At 42.4% G+C, this 16,187-nt stretch overlaps 1 protein-coding gene across 2 annotated transcripts in view; it reads right to left on the minus strand.

Moving 5' to 3' along the window:
* The window catches only part of LOC126481165 (flightin), a 64,376-nt gene that overhangs the window by 34,882 nt on the left and 13,307 nt on the right, over window positions 1-16,187 (minus strand). The window contains exon 2 of one of the 2 annotated variants that reach the window (XM_050104735.1): window positions 5,263-5,435. The exons of the other annotated variant lie outside the window; for it this stretch is intronic. Within the exon in view, the coding sequence (XP_049960692.1) occupies window positions 5,263-5,311 (49 nt within the window). The 5' untranslated portion in view covers window positions 5,312-5,435. The remainder of the gene's footprint in view (window positions 1-5,262; window positions 5,436-16,187) is intronic. 2 annotated transcript variants of the gene reach the window in all.

A 16,187-nucleotide genomic window follows, 5' to 3' on the forward strand; every position in this document is an offset into this window, starting at 1 on the left:
GCTGTAGTCGAGGAATAAAGTTGTGAACAGCACTGTAAAGCATGTCCGGAGTTATGGTGAGGCATTTGCGTCGGATGTTGTCTTTCAGCATCCCTAGAGATGTCTGTCGATCACGATACACTTGCGACTCTAGGTACCCCCAAAGCCAATAATCACACGGAGTGAGGTATGGGGACCTGGGAGGCCAAGAATGACGAAAGTGGCGGCTGAGCACACGATCATCACCAAACGACGCGCGCAAGAGATCTTTCACGCGTCTAGCAATATGATGTGGTTCTAATAAAACCCCATGTCATTCCAAGCATGTGTGTCAATTTTTACCTCTCTATCTACATTATTCCGTGGTTTATTAAGTTTTCAAATTTATACTGACTTTTTCACCTGGTATTTTCCCGTAGGAACCGAGAAGACATAACGGTAATTATATTGCTCACAGAGGTCTTTAAGCATTCATATTGCGCTTCGTGCGTGAATGGATTGGAAACATATCCTAGCACTTATATGGACTCAGTAAATGTGTTATACATCCATTTTTATCTCTGTAAGAAGTTATCATTTCCTAACTGTCGGAGTTGGCGGTCGTGTGTGTGTGTGTGTGTGTGTGTGTGCGTGTGTGCGATGTGCTTTCTTGTGTGAGTGAAAGTGTGTGTGTTTTCTTTTCTGACGAAGGTTGTGTCCGAAAGCTAATGTGGAAGTGTCTTTTAGTTGTGCCTGTCTCAGTCTGTCTTTTCCTTATATAATTGATGTTCGAACCTGGATTTTCTAATGTTTGATTATATATGCGTAGCTTATACATTGGTGGCCTAAAGACAACCTTGGGTGACATCATTTTGGTTTCGTTTATGCTCATTGATTACAAACCCGGACTAAATCTGAAAGTACTGCCGTCTACCTGCCCATGTCAGAGCTGCATATCTGCATTACGCTCGTGGCTCCTGTTAGCTGTATTGTTAACAAGCGCCACAGCGTGGCGACCCACAACTAAGCAAGTAGAGTGGGCTAACATTAATGGTAGTTGTCTGCCCCGATAAGAGGTAGCGGTACTGTTTCACAACTTTTCCGTCATCGAAAATTTGTGTACCAGCAGTGCCCACGTGTGTCTCAGTTCCTTTCCTTGAACGAGGATCACTAAGTGACTGGATTACCGCAATGAACGAATTTTGTGTCTATGGCGATCATTTTGTGATGACCCATACAGATCGGAAAGTGTGCCCATACCCTGGGGCAAGGGGGGAAGAGGGCGCCCCCCTCCCCATCTCTAGCTCTCAGGGAAATGAAAAAATAAAATATAGGCATTTGCTTTTCTTACAAAAACGGTTTAAAAGTCGGTATTATGTAGGTTTTTAACAGGGTTGGAGCTGGATGTTTATTATGGCTACGTACCAGTCGCCTTCCGGCTTCAAAATAATTAAAAATACTTCATAACCCCCCCACAGGTTTGCCGCCCCTATATCCCTCTACAAACTGTCGTTTGGGGGTTCTTGCAGATCGTATACTTTCCGTGAGTCTAAATGAATGGATTACCAAGTATCAAAAATTTGTTACACTTTGCCAAAGATGAGGTAATTAACTGTATTGCAGGAGGGAGTTGAGACCATGTTACGAAAAACATGACTGGATTAGAAACCATAGTTCTTATTACAAGGAATTTAGCATACCTAATTCCATTATTCAGGTAGGAGGATTGGTATTGATTGCTAACGATATTAGGAGATATGCAACAGCTGAATGTCCTACAGACCAAATAGTACCAGAATGGTGAACATTCTTACCTTGCAAATGGCCTGCATTAAACATTCAACAATAAATATCTCGAATTATAGGTAGCTAACTGAGCGCAGTTCTAGGGCTTTAAGGCATTTTCTAAAATAATGCTGTTTTCAACATAACCGGCTCCCAATTAAACTTTTAGGATGTTGAAGATAGAAATCATACTTCTATCGAAGTTTTTTGTCACGCTGAACCAAAATCTTACTTTAGTCCAACCCTGGCCAAAGACGAGAAATGTTAGTAATAGAAGTAAAGTGAGATTATTTACAAAGCAACAATTTCAGTCTATTACCACAGTCTTTTCTGAGAGAGAAGAGAACCGAGTCGTTACAGGTGGGAATAGGCGTTTTTCTTTTGGAACTGCTGTGAACTAGCTTCATGGTTGGCTGGGTTACAGTGCTTCTTTTTCAAGGCAGTTGATGTGTGACTTCGGAATGCAAAGACGTAACCGAGGAAATACGTGTAGTATTAGTAACCATCTTTGCAAAAAAGTGGTGGGCACGTTAACTGAAACGGAAAGACATCTAACTGTGAAAATGTTCAAATATCAGCAGGTTGACCATTGCTAACTACGATAGTCCTTTGTAACTACAATATGCTGTTGATAACATTTTTCAGATTACGTGAGGTGGTGATGATCTCTGATACGAATTCGTAGCATGATGAAAAAGTATACTCTGCAGCGATTTTTCAAGTGCATTTCCTCCAGAACGCAGCTAGAGACAGAGCAGTTAAAACTGGCGTCACACAAAAGATCTATGTGAAGTATTTGACTCATTAGGTGATGAATTCTAATTTTGAAAAAAAAAGAAGGAAACCGGAAGCTTTGTACTGGAATGCGGTGGAATTGAAACGCCCGTCCGGTTACCCTGATTTCATTTTACTGAAATCACTGCAGGCAAATCCAACTTCGATTCTCCCACTCAACTATTACTCCGATGTAATGACCTTAAAATATAATCTATCTCCATTTGTTTTTTTAACAGTATTATTAATAAAGACAGGGATATCTTTTAGGATATCTGCTTTTTCCAATGGGAATCTGTTCATCACCTGCCTTTGTTGAGATACTTCTTGTTGTTTTACTGTCGTGGAATTTTAATTTGATTCTGAAGTGTAGCACTCAACATTTCTATATAATATAAATTGTTGTGCTTTTATGTTTTGTTCTTGCACATTGCTTTTCAATTGTTGTTGCTGTGGTCTTCAGTCCGAAGACTGGTTTGATGCAGCTCTCTATGTTACTCTATCGTGAGCAAGCCTCTTCATCTCCAAACAACTACTGCAATCTACATCCTTCTGAACCTGCTTTCTGTAGTCATCTCTTGGTCTCCCTCTACTATTTTTACTCCCCAAACTTCCCTTCAGTACTAAATTTTTCATTCTGTTCAGTAACTCCTCATTACTTAACGTTATCTACTCATCTAATCTCCGACATTCTTCTGTAGCACCAAATTTATAAACTTCTATTGTCTTCTTGTCTAAACTATTCATCGTTCATGTTTCACTTCCACACATGGCTACACTCCATACAAATACTTTCAGAAAAGACTTCCTGACTCTTAAATCTATACTCGATGTTAACAAATTGCTCTTCTTCAGAAATGCTTACGTTTCCATTGACAGTCTACATTTTACATCCTCTCTACTTTGACCATCATAAGTTATTTTGCTCCCCAAATAGCAAAACTCATCCACTGCTTTAAGTGTCTCATTTCCTAACCTAATTCCCTCAGTGTCACCTGATTTAATTCGACTACATTCCATTATTCTCGTTTTGCTTTTGTTGATGTTCACCTTATATCCTCGTTTCAAGATAGTGTCCATTCCATTGAACTGTTCTTTTAAGTCCTTTACTGTCTCTGACAGAATTATAATGACGTCAGAAAACCTCGATTTTTTTTTTACTTTTCTCTGAACTTTAATGCCTGTTCCAAATTTGTCTTTTGGTTATTTCAATGCTTGCTCAATATGCAGATTAAATAACATCGGGGATAGGTTACAACCCTGTCTCACTCCCTTCTCAACCACGACTTACCTTCCGTGCACTTCGACTCTTATAATTGCCGTTCGCTTTCTGTACAAGTTGTAAATAGCCTTTCGCTCTCTGTATTTAACCCCTGCCACCTTCAGAATTTCAAAGAGAATATTCCAGTCAACACTGTCAAAATCTTTCGTCTGTAAATGCTATGACGTAGGTTTGCCTTTCCTTAACTTATCTTCTAAGATAACACGTAGGGTCAGTATTGCCTCGTGTGTTCCTGCATTTCTCCGAAATTCGATTACAAATCAAATGATATCTATTATAATGCAAGATACGTATAAAAACGTCAGATTGAGCTCCTTAATGACTGGTTGCGGCTAATAGTGTATCTGCTCCAATAAAAGATGGAAAATGCTTTAACTATATTTTAGAACTACTCAAAATCATATCATAATTCTAAATTCTTTTCGAGTGTTCGTTACATCACTCGCATGTCTGTAACGAATAGGCGGCAAAGAGATTTTACGGTACGTATGTGTAAGGTACGCATGTATCAGACATGTTAGCTACTTATACAGATGAAAATGGATGTATAACACACTTTATGAGCCCATAGTAATATTCCCTCGTTTCATGTTTGAGATTTCTTACTTCACGTTCCGGAAAAAAATGAGCTGTTTTTTGTTGTACCTCAGAACGATTGTAGGACATAGTTCTAAGAGGCCGCATTACCTGTGGATTCTTTACTCAAAACATTTCAAAACCACAATTGACTTGACAATGCAATAACCAACCGATTAACAAAATATACAAACAAGACGAAAAGCATTTGATATTTTGTCGTTCTTTACTGTGCGCCTTCTTCGTTGATTAACGCTGTACCATGAAATCTCTGACGCTTCTCCGCCACGAGTCCTGTCTTAAATTTTATAATCCATGTTAGAATATTCTCTCTGCAAGTGTTTTTTTACCCTTGTGTTTGAGAATTCAACTATAAAAGCGTTTTGCTCCTACTGTGACTGCATTATTTGAATCAAAATAAAGACAGCTCTGGAGTTTTATGTTCCAAACGGCTCTTCATTTCTTTATCTACGGTCTAACAAGGGTGATCTTCCTTTCCTATTTTATCTTTTCGAATAATCAGCGATTACAGTTGCTGATGTTATGACTTTCGCAACGTCTACATCACATGAAAAATTTAAATTAAATTATGAATAGGAGAATAATTAGTTAAATGTATGACAATAAATTTGCAATAAAAATAAATTAGTACAAAAAATATTAATTACAGTTACAATATCTACCTTTATATTACAAAATGAAATAAACCAGTAAAAGGAAACTGTTCGCTTGCACACAAAAGCAAGAGGGTTAGACACAGAGTCCTGTACACCGTTAAGTGAGTGAAAAAAAAAAGGACATTCGGTAAATTCATTAAGAACACATTGTGTTGATGTTAAGTTTTTATATTAACATGCCAATCATACACTTACGCATTCTCAACTCACCGTTGTAAATATTTGTACTGTAACCGCTGCAAACGCATGCGTATTCCATGGCAAATTTTGTTAATCCAAGGTAGTGCTATAAAATTGTATCTTGCTGTGTCCATTCATGAAGTGCACAGGTTACACATGGGAGTGGGATCCATGCTATGTAAGGTATAATTTTAACTACTCATCTGTAACATGGCAGGTTTAAATAAAATAAAATATTAGACACTGTCATAAAATGAAAACAAGTAAAGAGCACTTTCTACTCTAATTTTTGATAGAAGGTATCAGGTATCGGATTACTATCTACGCTAATAAAAAGTTAATGATTGAAAGGTTAATATCAGTACTCAGGTATAACACAAGATAATATTTTGTCCATTAAAATCAAAATGTAGTGAGATTGGGTTTATTTGAAGTAAATTGGCAAGAGGATGTAAATTAAAAAGTTCAACTGTTACAGGTAGCGATTAAGAGAACAGTGAATAGCTTTTTAGTTCGACTTGATATGGTTCTGAGCGCAAAGTGGTCCCGTATGGGCACTGTTCACTTCTCTCATTAACATTCTTTCAACCTCATCGATATAGAAACTGCGGAAGTTTATATATACAGGTATGCTCTGCATCCCAATTAGCGATGTGTGGTGGAACGTACATCCTTTATCTGTTGTGGTGTACCACTGCCATTCCCCCTGTGAGATATATGTAGGAAGAAGTAAGATTTTGACGGACTCTTCTGGGAAGGCACACTCTCGAAAATTTAGCAGTCAGCTTCTCCGCAATATACGAAAACCGTAGTAATTCCTACAAAGGAGTGTATTGATGTCCACCAGTCATTACACGCGTGCAGGCATGTGATTTATTATTCTACAACATGTTAACATTAGCGACCTAGAACTACAGTTACGTAGCTGTCGAAGACAGTAACGATCTGTGCCTTATTCCACCGTTTCAAACTCTTTGTTGCTCTAGTAACAGGCGATAAATCGCTGCTAGAAGGGAAAAAAGTTCTTTCCTTTAATTAATATAGCATCGAAGAGATATTCCTTGGGGTCCAGTGATTTTTTTCTCTTTCATACTATTTTAATATTTATTTTTCCTGCAAGTGCGAGATATCTTATTTTCTTGTTATTGTGCGTCAGTTGAAGGGAAGAACGTTTCCCTCCGTACTTGATATTCTAGAACGGCTGCGACTGCATCGTTCTGTGTTCAAAGCAAGAGAAATTGCCACAGAAATTACGGTTCTCAACAAAGATGACGCGTTTTAGCAACTTTGACATCTACATTTACAGCAATGTAATTTTGGATACCTGATCTACATTTTAGTGGTAGTGTCATTCGTAATATTAATTATGTATATTATCTAGCACAAAAGAAATTTATTTGTGACTTACCGCCTATATGACTGAGTTCCCGAACAGGAATAAATCGTAAAAGCATGCGCATAACGTTCTAGGTTGCTGAAATGCTGAAGATCAAGTGTGCAGACATCATATTCACTACGATGAGCATGCCACAGCAGTTGAAATTGTAAAAAATGGGCATCTCTTCTGTGATGTATTTATTGTTTTTATTATTTGCTTGGGAGTGTCAGTGCACGCGCAGTGTGTGCACAGAACGGATAAAGTTTTTGAGAGCAGAGTTGAGGATATTCGTGTTTCCCGCCGCTCTGAGCGAGCCCTGTGTTTATGTGCATGTAGCCGGTTGAAATTAACCGCTTGTCATGATTTTTCGGTAACATCCTTTCGTGTCACGTTTTGGATTAGTCGTAGGCTATTACTCTACTGCAAATGTTAGCCTTTAGTACTCACAGTTATCGAGAATGCGTATGCGACCACATACATTATGATCACAGATTCTAATAGAGTTTGTTAAAGATGTTGGATGTTGGACATTTTATAACGATGGCTGTCGTGTCTTTTATTCGAATATTCATTATGTTTGATGCAGAATTGTTGATGGAAGCAGCTAGTCTTCGTTTTTCACTCCCGAAACAAGACGTTGCAACATAGTTGCAACTGCAGTAACAAGCGAAGATCTTATGTTCACAAGAAATAAACTATTTCGTTCAGAGGTGTTCAGAGACCATCAGTCGATACCTTACATTAAATATCTTTGGCATTCAAAACTAACACTTATGGGTTTCAATATCTGTGACCTTACATGCTTTCTTGTTAACTAAGAAATTCAAAGGGGAGCATACAGCGACTGTCTTTTCTGCATTTAGTTCATCACAAAATTTTTTCTGCATTTAGTTACGTATCTGAAATGTAATTATATAAGAGAATGAGCTCTTTGTACTTACTCCTGTATATGGGAAATGTATTTATTGGTAAAAACAGGAAGAACTGAAGTTCTGTCATATCCTAGTTACGAATCGTGAGATGTAAATTATGTGTGTTTCGTTTGTGCATTCGGTATTCTATAAAGTAACGTTATTCTAGATATACTGGCACAGCATATTTAATGAGGGAATTCACATTCACAATAATTAGCGACGAAAAGATATCGCTAATGTGCTATGCTGAAGTCTTTGTCCGAGAATTTATAAACAAACACCATCGAAATTATCACGAGTTGAATCAGTTTAATTCGAGCTGGGAATGATTTAAATCTATGAAATCTGAAAACACAGATTAAATGCGAGACCTAAGCGCTTTCAACCAACTGTCACACAGGTTTATTTGTTGACGAGTAAAAGATATGGTATTGATACTTCATCCACGTTGTCATTTAAATATAAACACAGACAACTTTTATGGAAGAGATTATGAGAGGAAATACATGATATAAACATTTCGTACGTTGTGTTGATTGCGTAAGTAAAAATCTGTACTGATCACGCTTTCCTGTTTTTATGTCTTGTGCCACGTGCCGTTGTCTCAGTTCTACAAGATTTTTTAAAGGATTCAAGTACATCCATCGAGTAGCAGAAAACGGCTCGAATAGTATTGTAAATATAGATGTATGGGCAAATTTTCCCGATATAGCTTTTATAAATGATGTCACAACGCTTTAGGGTCAAAATTACGCATACAGTAAGAGAATGCTGAACTGAATATTTTAATGTAAGGGCTCAACGTTTGGAAATGAATATTCAGGCCATACGAGACATGTGTTTACAAACTGCTTGTATTTCATAACCAAAACCTGTTTGCCATGTTAATGTTGGTGTGCCTCTTTGAAAAACGATGCACAGTCCTCTGAGATGTGACCATGGCGGAGTTTACCACTGTTCACAGTTTATGACTCGTTGTCACAGATAGAGGGTTATTTGTTACAAGCACCTGCAAATGTGCCTTTAAGGTATGGAGAAGGAGGATGTAGTACTCTAGAAGCTCATCGAACGCAGAGGAAAATTTCACAGCAGCCGTCGTGGAACTCGCAAGGAATTCATCGCCGTGGATGGAGACTTACGAGAAACTAGTTCAAGTCATAGATGGGTTTCCGAAGTTCTCGATAAAGAATTGTTCGCGCAATAGAATATGATGAGATGGTCCTAAACCCTATGGCGTTGTAGATAACATAAATGGAATAGTAATCTCACACCTATAATAAAGAAAGTGTCCAAGCTATGGGTCCAGATCATTTTGATCCCAGTATTCAATTCTGTCAGCAAATTACCCGGTGAAATATTGCGTTGGCAGACTTCCTGCAGAACGAGCGAGGTGGCGCAGTTATTAGCACACTGGACTCGCGTTTGGTAGGACTACGGCTCAAACCCGTCTCCAGCCATCCTGATTTAGGTTTTCCGTTCAAAAAATGGCTCTGAGCACTATGGGACTCAACTGCTGAGGTCATTAGTCCCCTAGAACTTAGAACTAGTTAAACCTAACTAACCTAAGGACATCACAAACATCCATGCCCGAGGCAGGATTCGAACCTGCGACCGTAGCGGTCTTGCGGTTCCAGGCTGCAGCGCCTTTAACCGCACGGCCACTTCGGCCGGCTAGGTTTTCCGTGATTTCCCTAAATCGCATCAGGCAAATGCCGGGATGGTTCCTTTGAAAGTGCACGGCTGAATCCCTTCCCTTTCCTTCTTCCTACGCCCGGGTTCCCGGGTTCGATTCCCGGCGGGGTCACGGATTTTCTCTGCCTCGTGATGGCTGGGTGTTGTGTGATGTCCTTAGGTTAGTTAGGTTTAAGTAGTTCTAAGTTCTAGGGGACTGATGACCGTAGATGTTAAGTCCCATAGTGCTCAGAGCCATTTGAACCATTTGAACCCTTTCCTTCCCTAATCCGATGGGACCGATGCCTCGCTGTTTGGTCCTTTCTTCCCCAAATTAACTAGCCAACCCTTGCAGTTCGCATCCTTCACAGTGAGACCTCTTTCAACCATGATAGTACACAGTGATTATAATTGAGCTTTCGCTGCTTTAGCCAGTTTAGACGGCAAACTACCGTATGGTTCCCCCGCTTTATAAGCATGGTGTTCAGACTGCGCTGCACGATTTGCGTTGTCGGTAGTGTTAGTGTCATGACTTGCTGTTAGGCGCAGGTACCGATAGGCCGACGTAGGGTTGAAAAACAAGCACCAATGCATTACAGCTGCAGACAGTCAACATGCGTCTGGACAAGATGAGTAGGGCATTACTCGTAAAGCTGTTCTATAAAAACAACAGCAATAGCGTTTCTGCTCTTTGCGAATATTGACACACTAAAGGAACACGGAGAAAATGGTTCAAATGGTTCTGAGCACTATGGGACTCAACTGCTGAGGTCATTAGTCCCCTAGAACTTAGAATTAGTTAAACCTAACTAACCTAAGGACATCACAAACATCCATGCCCGAGGCAGGATTCGAACCTGCGACCGTAGCGGTCTTGCGGTTCCAGACTGCAGCGCCTTTAACCGCACGGCCACTTCGGCCGGCGAACACGGAGAGGTCCTCTTTCTCCACCGGAGTTGAAGAAAATGATTCAGAAGTTCGAATTAAATGGTGACTTGAGAATTGCTCCTGCTGGGAGAGGCCGACGACCATTTGCGCTACAAATTGTTGAAAAAGTTACTGTTGCCATGGACGCAATCTGCCATCTTCAAGCAGTGCTCGAGCTGTGTCACTGCAGCTGAACATTCGACGGTCCACTGTTGGAAAAGTGCTGCGAACGATTGTGAAACTGCTTCTAGTGCGCCGGCCGGTGTGGCCGTGCGGTTCTAGGCGCTTCAGTCTGGAACCGCGTGACCGCTACAGTCGCAGGTTCGAATTCTGCCTCGGGCATGGATGTGTGTGATGTCCTTAGGTTAGTTAGGTTTAAGTAGTTCTAAGTGCTAGGGGACTGATGACCTCAGATGTTAAGTCACATAGTGCTCAGAGCCATTTGAACCATTTTTTTTTTTTTTTTGGTCTCTAGTGCGGTTCCAGGCTGTCGTGTATGCAGATGGTCGTCATACTGAACAACGTTTGTAACGTGGAACGTAAACAAGATACGCAATTAAAAAATGTTACCCTTTTATATGGAAATTAAAATCTGTCTCTTTCAGTCTTTGATTCGTTATTTCTCTTCCGAATGCCCTTATAAATCTTTTCGCAAAGTTTCATTATCCTACGATCACTCGTTTTTAATGGAGCCCTCTCAAGTAAAGAAAGTTTAGTTATAACCACACTGTATTCCATCCAACGTAAAAGCCTTGTCGGGAATAATGAGACTTGCCTTAAACCACTGAATGTGATTCTGTATCGACATGTGGGCTGAAATTCCAAGAGATCAAGTATTTGTTGCTGCCCTGTTTGAAAGGTGCAAGTTACCCAGTAAATGGAAATGCCGTGTGGCTAGGGCCTCCCGTCGGGTAGACCGTTCGCCTGGTGCAAGTCTTTCGAGTTGACGCCACTTCGGCGACTTGCGTGTCGATGAGGATGAAATGATGATGATAAGGACAACACAACACCCAGTCGCTGAGCGGAGAAAATCTCCGACCCAGCCGGGAATCGAACAAGGGCCCTTTGGCATGACATTTCGTCACGCTAACCACTCAGCTACCAGGGGCGGACAGTTACCCGGTGTTCAGTCGAGATGCTCTGTTACAGTAGATAGTGATTGTACCGCTGGTTATATGCGAGAGCTCGTGGTTTCGACACATCGGTGTACCATTATACCACAAATTATTGTACATGAGTACCTGAACAGCAGATAAGGAAAATCCTATCCCGTAGTAAGTGCGATCGACGGGACTCACACCTATAGATTTATTTCCTGTGGGATTTCACGAAATCTTTGCCACGCAAAACTGCAGTAGAAACTGAAGGTGAGCTGGTTAACAGAATCCTACCTGCTTCTCTCACTGTACAACAGATAACAAGCATATTTGAGAGAGTGAAAGGTACATAGTCTGAGAATGCCCGTCATCATTCTCAAGAGTTCCTATAAAATGTACATTGGTAAGTCAACAAAAATTAAATATTTATTTCTGACCACCACTCCCTTACCTTAAGGTTGACAGTTTAGGACCTGCTGCCCTAAGAATTTGGGGCAGGTTACATAGGACGCCAGATCTCTGCGAGTAACTCTCTCTCTCTCTCTTTTTACACACTCTCTCTCTCTCTCGTCTACTTACTCGCTCATTTATTTTTTAATGAAGGAGCTCATGTCTTACAGTGAATCATACACTCCTGGAAATTGAAATAAGAACACCGTGAATTCATTGTCCCAGGAAGGGGAAACTTTATTTACACATTCCTGGGGTCAGATACATCACATGATCACACTGACAGAACCACAGGCACATAGACACAGGCAACAGAGCATGCACAATGTCGGCACTAGTACAGTGTATATCCACCTTTCGCAGCAATGCAGGCTGCTATTCTCCCATGGAGACGATCGTAGAGATGCTGGATGTAGTCCTGTGGAACGGCTTGCCGTGCCATTTCCACCTGGCGCCTCAGTTGGACCAGCGTTCGTGCTGGACGTGCAGACCGCGTGAGACGACGCTTCATCCAGTCCCAAACATGCTCAATGGGGGACAGATCCGGAGATCTTGCTGGCCAGGGTAGTTGACTTACACCTTCTAGAGCACGTTGGGTGGCACGGGATACATGCGGACGTGCATTGTCCTGTTGGAACAGCAAGTTCCCTTGCCGGTCTAGGAATGGTAGAACGATGGGTTCGATGACGGTTTGGATGTACCGTGCACTATTCAGTGTCCCCTCGACGATCACCAGTGGTGTACGGCCAGTGTAGGAGATCGCTCCCCACACCGTGATGCCGGGTGTTGGCCCTGTGTGCCTCGGTCGTATGCAGTCCTGATTGTGGCGCTCACCTGCACGGCGCCAAACACGCATACGACCATCATTGGCACCAAGGCAGAAGCGACTCTCATCGCTGAAGACGACACGTCTCCATTCGTCCCTCCATTCACGCCTGTCGCGACACCACTGGAGGCGGGCTGCACGATGTTGGGGCGTGAGCGGACGACGGCCTAACGGTGTGCAGGACCGTAGCCCAGCTTCATGGAGACGGTTGCGAATGGTCCTCGCCGATACCCCAGGAGCAACAGTGTCCCTAATTTGCTGGGAAGTGGCGGTGCGGTCCCCTACGGCACTGCGTAGGATCCTACGGTCTTGGCGTGCATCCGTGCGTCGCTGCGGTCCGGTCCCAGGTCGACGGGCACGTGCACCTTCCGCCGACCACTGGCGACAACATCGATGTACTGTGGAGACCTCACGCCCCACGTGTTGAGCAATTCGGCGGTACGTCCACCCGGCCTCCCGCATGCCCACTATACGCCCTCGCTCAAAGTCCGTCAACTGCACATACGGTTCACGTCCACGCTGTCGCGGCATGCTACCAGTGTTAAAGACTGCGATGGAGCTCCGTATGCCACGGCAAACTGGCTGACACTGACGGCGGCGGTGCACAAATGCTGCGCAGCTAGCGCCATTCGACGGCCAACACCGCGGTTCCTGGTGTGTCCGCTGTGCCGTGCGTGTGATCATTGCTTGTACAGCCCTCTCGCAGTATCCGGAGCAAGTATGGTGGGTCTGACACACCGGTGTCCATGTGTTCTTTTTTCCATTTCCAGGAGTGTATTTCAAAGTGGGTAGATTAAATTCTACTGGGTTCATATAAAGATAGCTAGAATCAGTACACCGGTAATATGTTCATTGGATTTTATGGTTTCGTTGATAACGTTACGAGAATAAGGTTATCGGTAGGCGAGTCTACTGTGTCAACAGAATATCGCTTTCCTTCGTCGGGTCTTTTTGGCACGGTTCGCAGAGGGTGCCTGTGCTGTCAGTCCTAGACTTGATTTCACTTTTGTGGTAGTGATTATCGCACTCTTTCTAATGTTCAAGTGTTGTGTATTTCTTGAAGATAAGCAAATATCCAAACAGTAAGTTTCTGTTTGGCGTCAAGTGGAGTCTTAGACACGACATTCTTTAGATATTCTTACGCGAAAGAATGTGAGAAGTTAAGTAGGATCATAAAACTCTTACACAGTGGCCATTTTTTTTAACTTTGTATCCGTAAACGTACATTTGAAGTTTAATGGCTGCCATCTCATACGATTACACCTCCGTTGCCTTGCACATTTCAGACGTGCAAAACTCCAGAACAAAGTACGTAGCATATGAATTGGTTACTTATTCTTTGCCTATGGTAAGTCCTTTTAATTTTATTGTGGAGGTTTTGAACATCCTGCAGGCACGTGAATGTGCTGTTTGAAACAGAGCGTGGTCAGTAGGCCACCATTTACCAAGTGGGCATGGAAACTTTTCATAACACAGGTCTCGGCTCCAACCGGCCTTCGTGGTCTATCGTTACGCCGCTGCCTCATTTCTCGACGGTCGCGCATTCGATTTCCATTCCTGGGAATATAATGGTTTTTTAAGTATGCCATTATTGTTTGAATCGTACAGAAGTGAAGAATTAGAGGATACAAAAACGAACGTTTGTATGCTAGGTGCGTAATAATGAAAACTGTTCCTAAAACATACGTTCTGGCGTTCATGTAGAATCATAAGATGTTAGCCGCGCGGGGTAGCCGCGGGGTCTGCGCGGCTCCCCCCGTCGGAGGTTCGAGTCCTCCCTCGGGCATGGGTGTGTGTGTCGTCCTTAGCGTAAGTTAGCTTAAATACTATGTTAGCTTAGGGACCGATGACCTCAGCAGTTTGGTCCCATAAGACCTTTCCACAAATTTTTCCGTAAGATGTTGCACTACAGATTTTATTTATACATGACAGGCTTAATATTTCGGTCATTTCATCTTTCACACTCTCTCCCCTATTACGTGATAATACAAAACGAGCTGCCCTCTTTTGCACCCTTTCAATGTCCTCCGTCAATCCCACCTGGTAAGGATCCCACATCGCGCAGCAATATTCTAACAGAGGACGAACGAGTGTAGTGTAAGCTGTCTCTTTAGTAGACTTGTTGCATCTTATAAGTGTCCTGCCAATGAAACGCATCCTTTGGCTCGCCTTCCCCACAATATTATCTATGTGGTCTTTCCAGCTGAAGTTGTTCGTAATTTTAACACCTAGGTACTTAGTTGAATTGACAGCCCTGAGAATTGTACTATTTATAGAGTAATCGAATTCCAACGGATTTCTTTTGGAACTCATGTGGATCACCTCACACTTTTCGTTATTTAGCGTCAACTGCCACCTGCCATACCATACAGCAATCTTTTCTAAATCGCTTTGCAACTGATACTGGTCTTCGGATGACCTTACTAGACGGTAAATTACAGCATCATCTGCGAACAACCTAAGAGAACTGCTCAGATTGTCACCCAGGTCATTTATATAGATCAGGAACAGCAGAGGTCCCAGGACGCTTCCCTGGGGAACACCTGATATCACTTCAATTTTACTCGATGATTTGCCGTCTATTACTACGAACTGAGACCTTCCTGACAGGAAATCATGAATCCAGTCGCACAACTGAGACTATACCCCATAACCCTGTGTCAAAAGCTTTCCGGAAATCTAGAAATACAGAATCAACTTGAGATCCCCTGTCGATAGTGGCCATTATTTCGTGCGAATAAAGAGCTAGCTGCGTTGCACAAGAACGGTGTTTTCTGAAACCATGCTGATTACGTATCAATAGATCGTTCCCTTCGAGGTGATTCATAATGTCTGAATACAATATATGCTCCAAAGCCCTACTGCAAACCGACGTCAATGATATAGGTCTGTAGTTCGATGGATTACTCCTACTATCCTTCTTAAACACTGGTGCGACCTGCGCATGATGCGCAACTTCACTCCCAACGTCCATAGCGAGGTCCATCTTTGCAACAACGACACCATGCAGCACAGTACAGTTGGGGCCAAATGTTCAAATGTGTGTGAAATCTTATGGGACTTAACTGCTAAGGTCATCAGTCCCTAAGCTTACACACTACTTAACCTAAATTATCCTAAGGACAATCACACACACCCATGCCCGAGGGAGGACTCGAACCTCCGCCGGGACCAGCCGCACAGTCCGTGACTGCAGCGCCTCAGACCGCTCGGCTAACCCGCGCGGCGCAATTTTCCAATCTGTAGGTACAGATCTATCAGTGAGCGAGCGGTTGTATATGATTGCTAAGTAGGGAGCTATTGTATCAGCGTAATCTGAAAGGAACCTAATCGGTATACAATCTGTACCTGAAGACTTGCCCGTATCAAGCGATTTGAGTTGCTTCACAAACCCTAACGTATCTACTTCTAAGAAACTCATGCTAGCAGCTGTTCGTTTCAAATTCTGGAATATTCCATTCGTCTTCCCTGGTGAAGGAATTTCGGAAAACTGCGTTCAATAACTCCGCTTTAGCGGCACAGTCTTCGGTAACAGTACCATCGGCACTGCGCAGCGAAGGTATTGACTGCGTCTTGCCGCTTGTGTACTTTACATACGACCAGAATTTCGAGACAATGTTTCGTTGTGGAACCTATTAAAGGCATCTCGCATTGAAGTCCGTGCCACATTTCGCGCGTCTGTAAATTTTAGC

The sequence above is a fragment of the Schistocerca serialis genome, chromosome 1 (genome assembly GCF_023864345.2).
Source record: "Schistocerca serialis cubense isolate TAMUIC-IGC-003099 chromosome 1, iqSchSeri2.2, whole genome shotgun sequence".
Taxonomy (NCBI): domain Eukaryota; kingdom Metazoa; phylum Arthropoda; class Insecta; order Orthoptera; family Acrididae; genus Schistocerca; species Schistocerca serialis.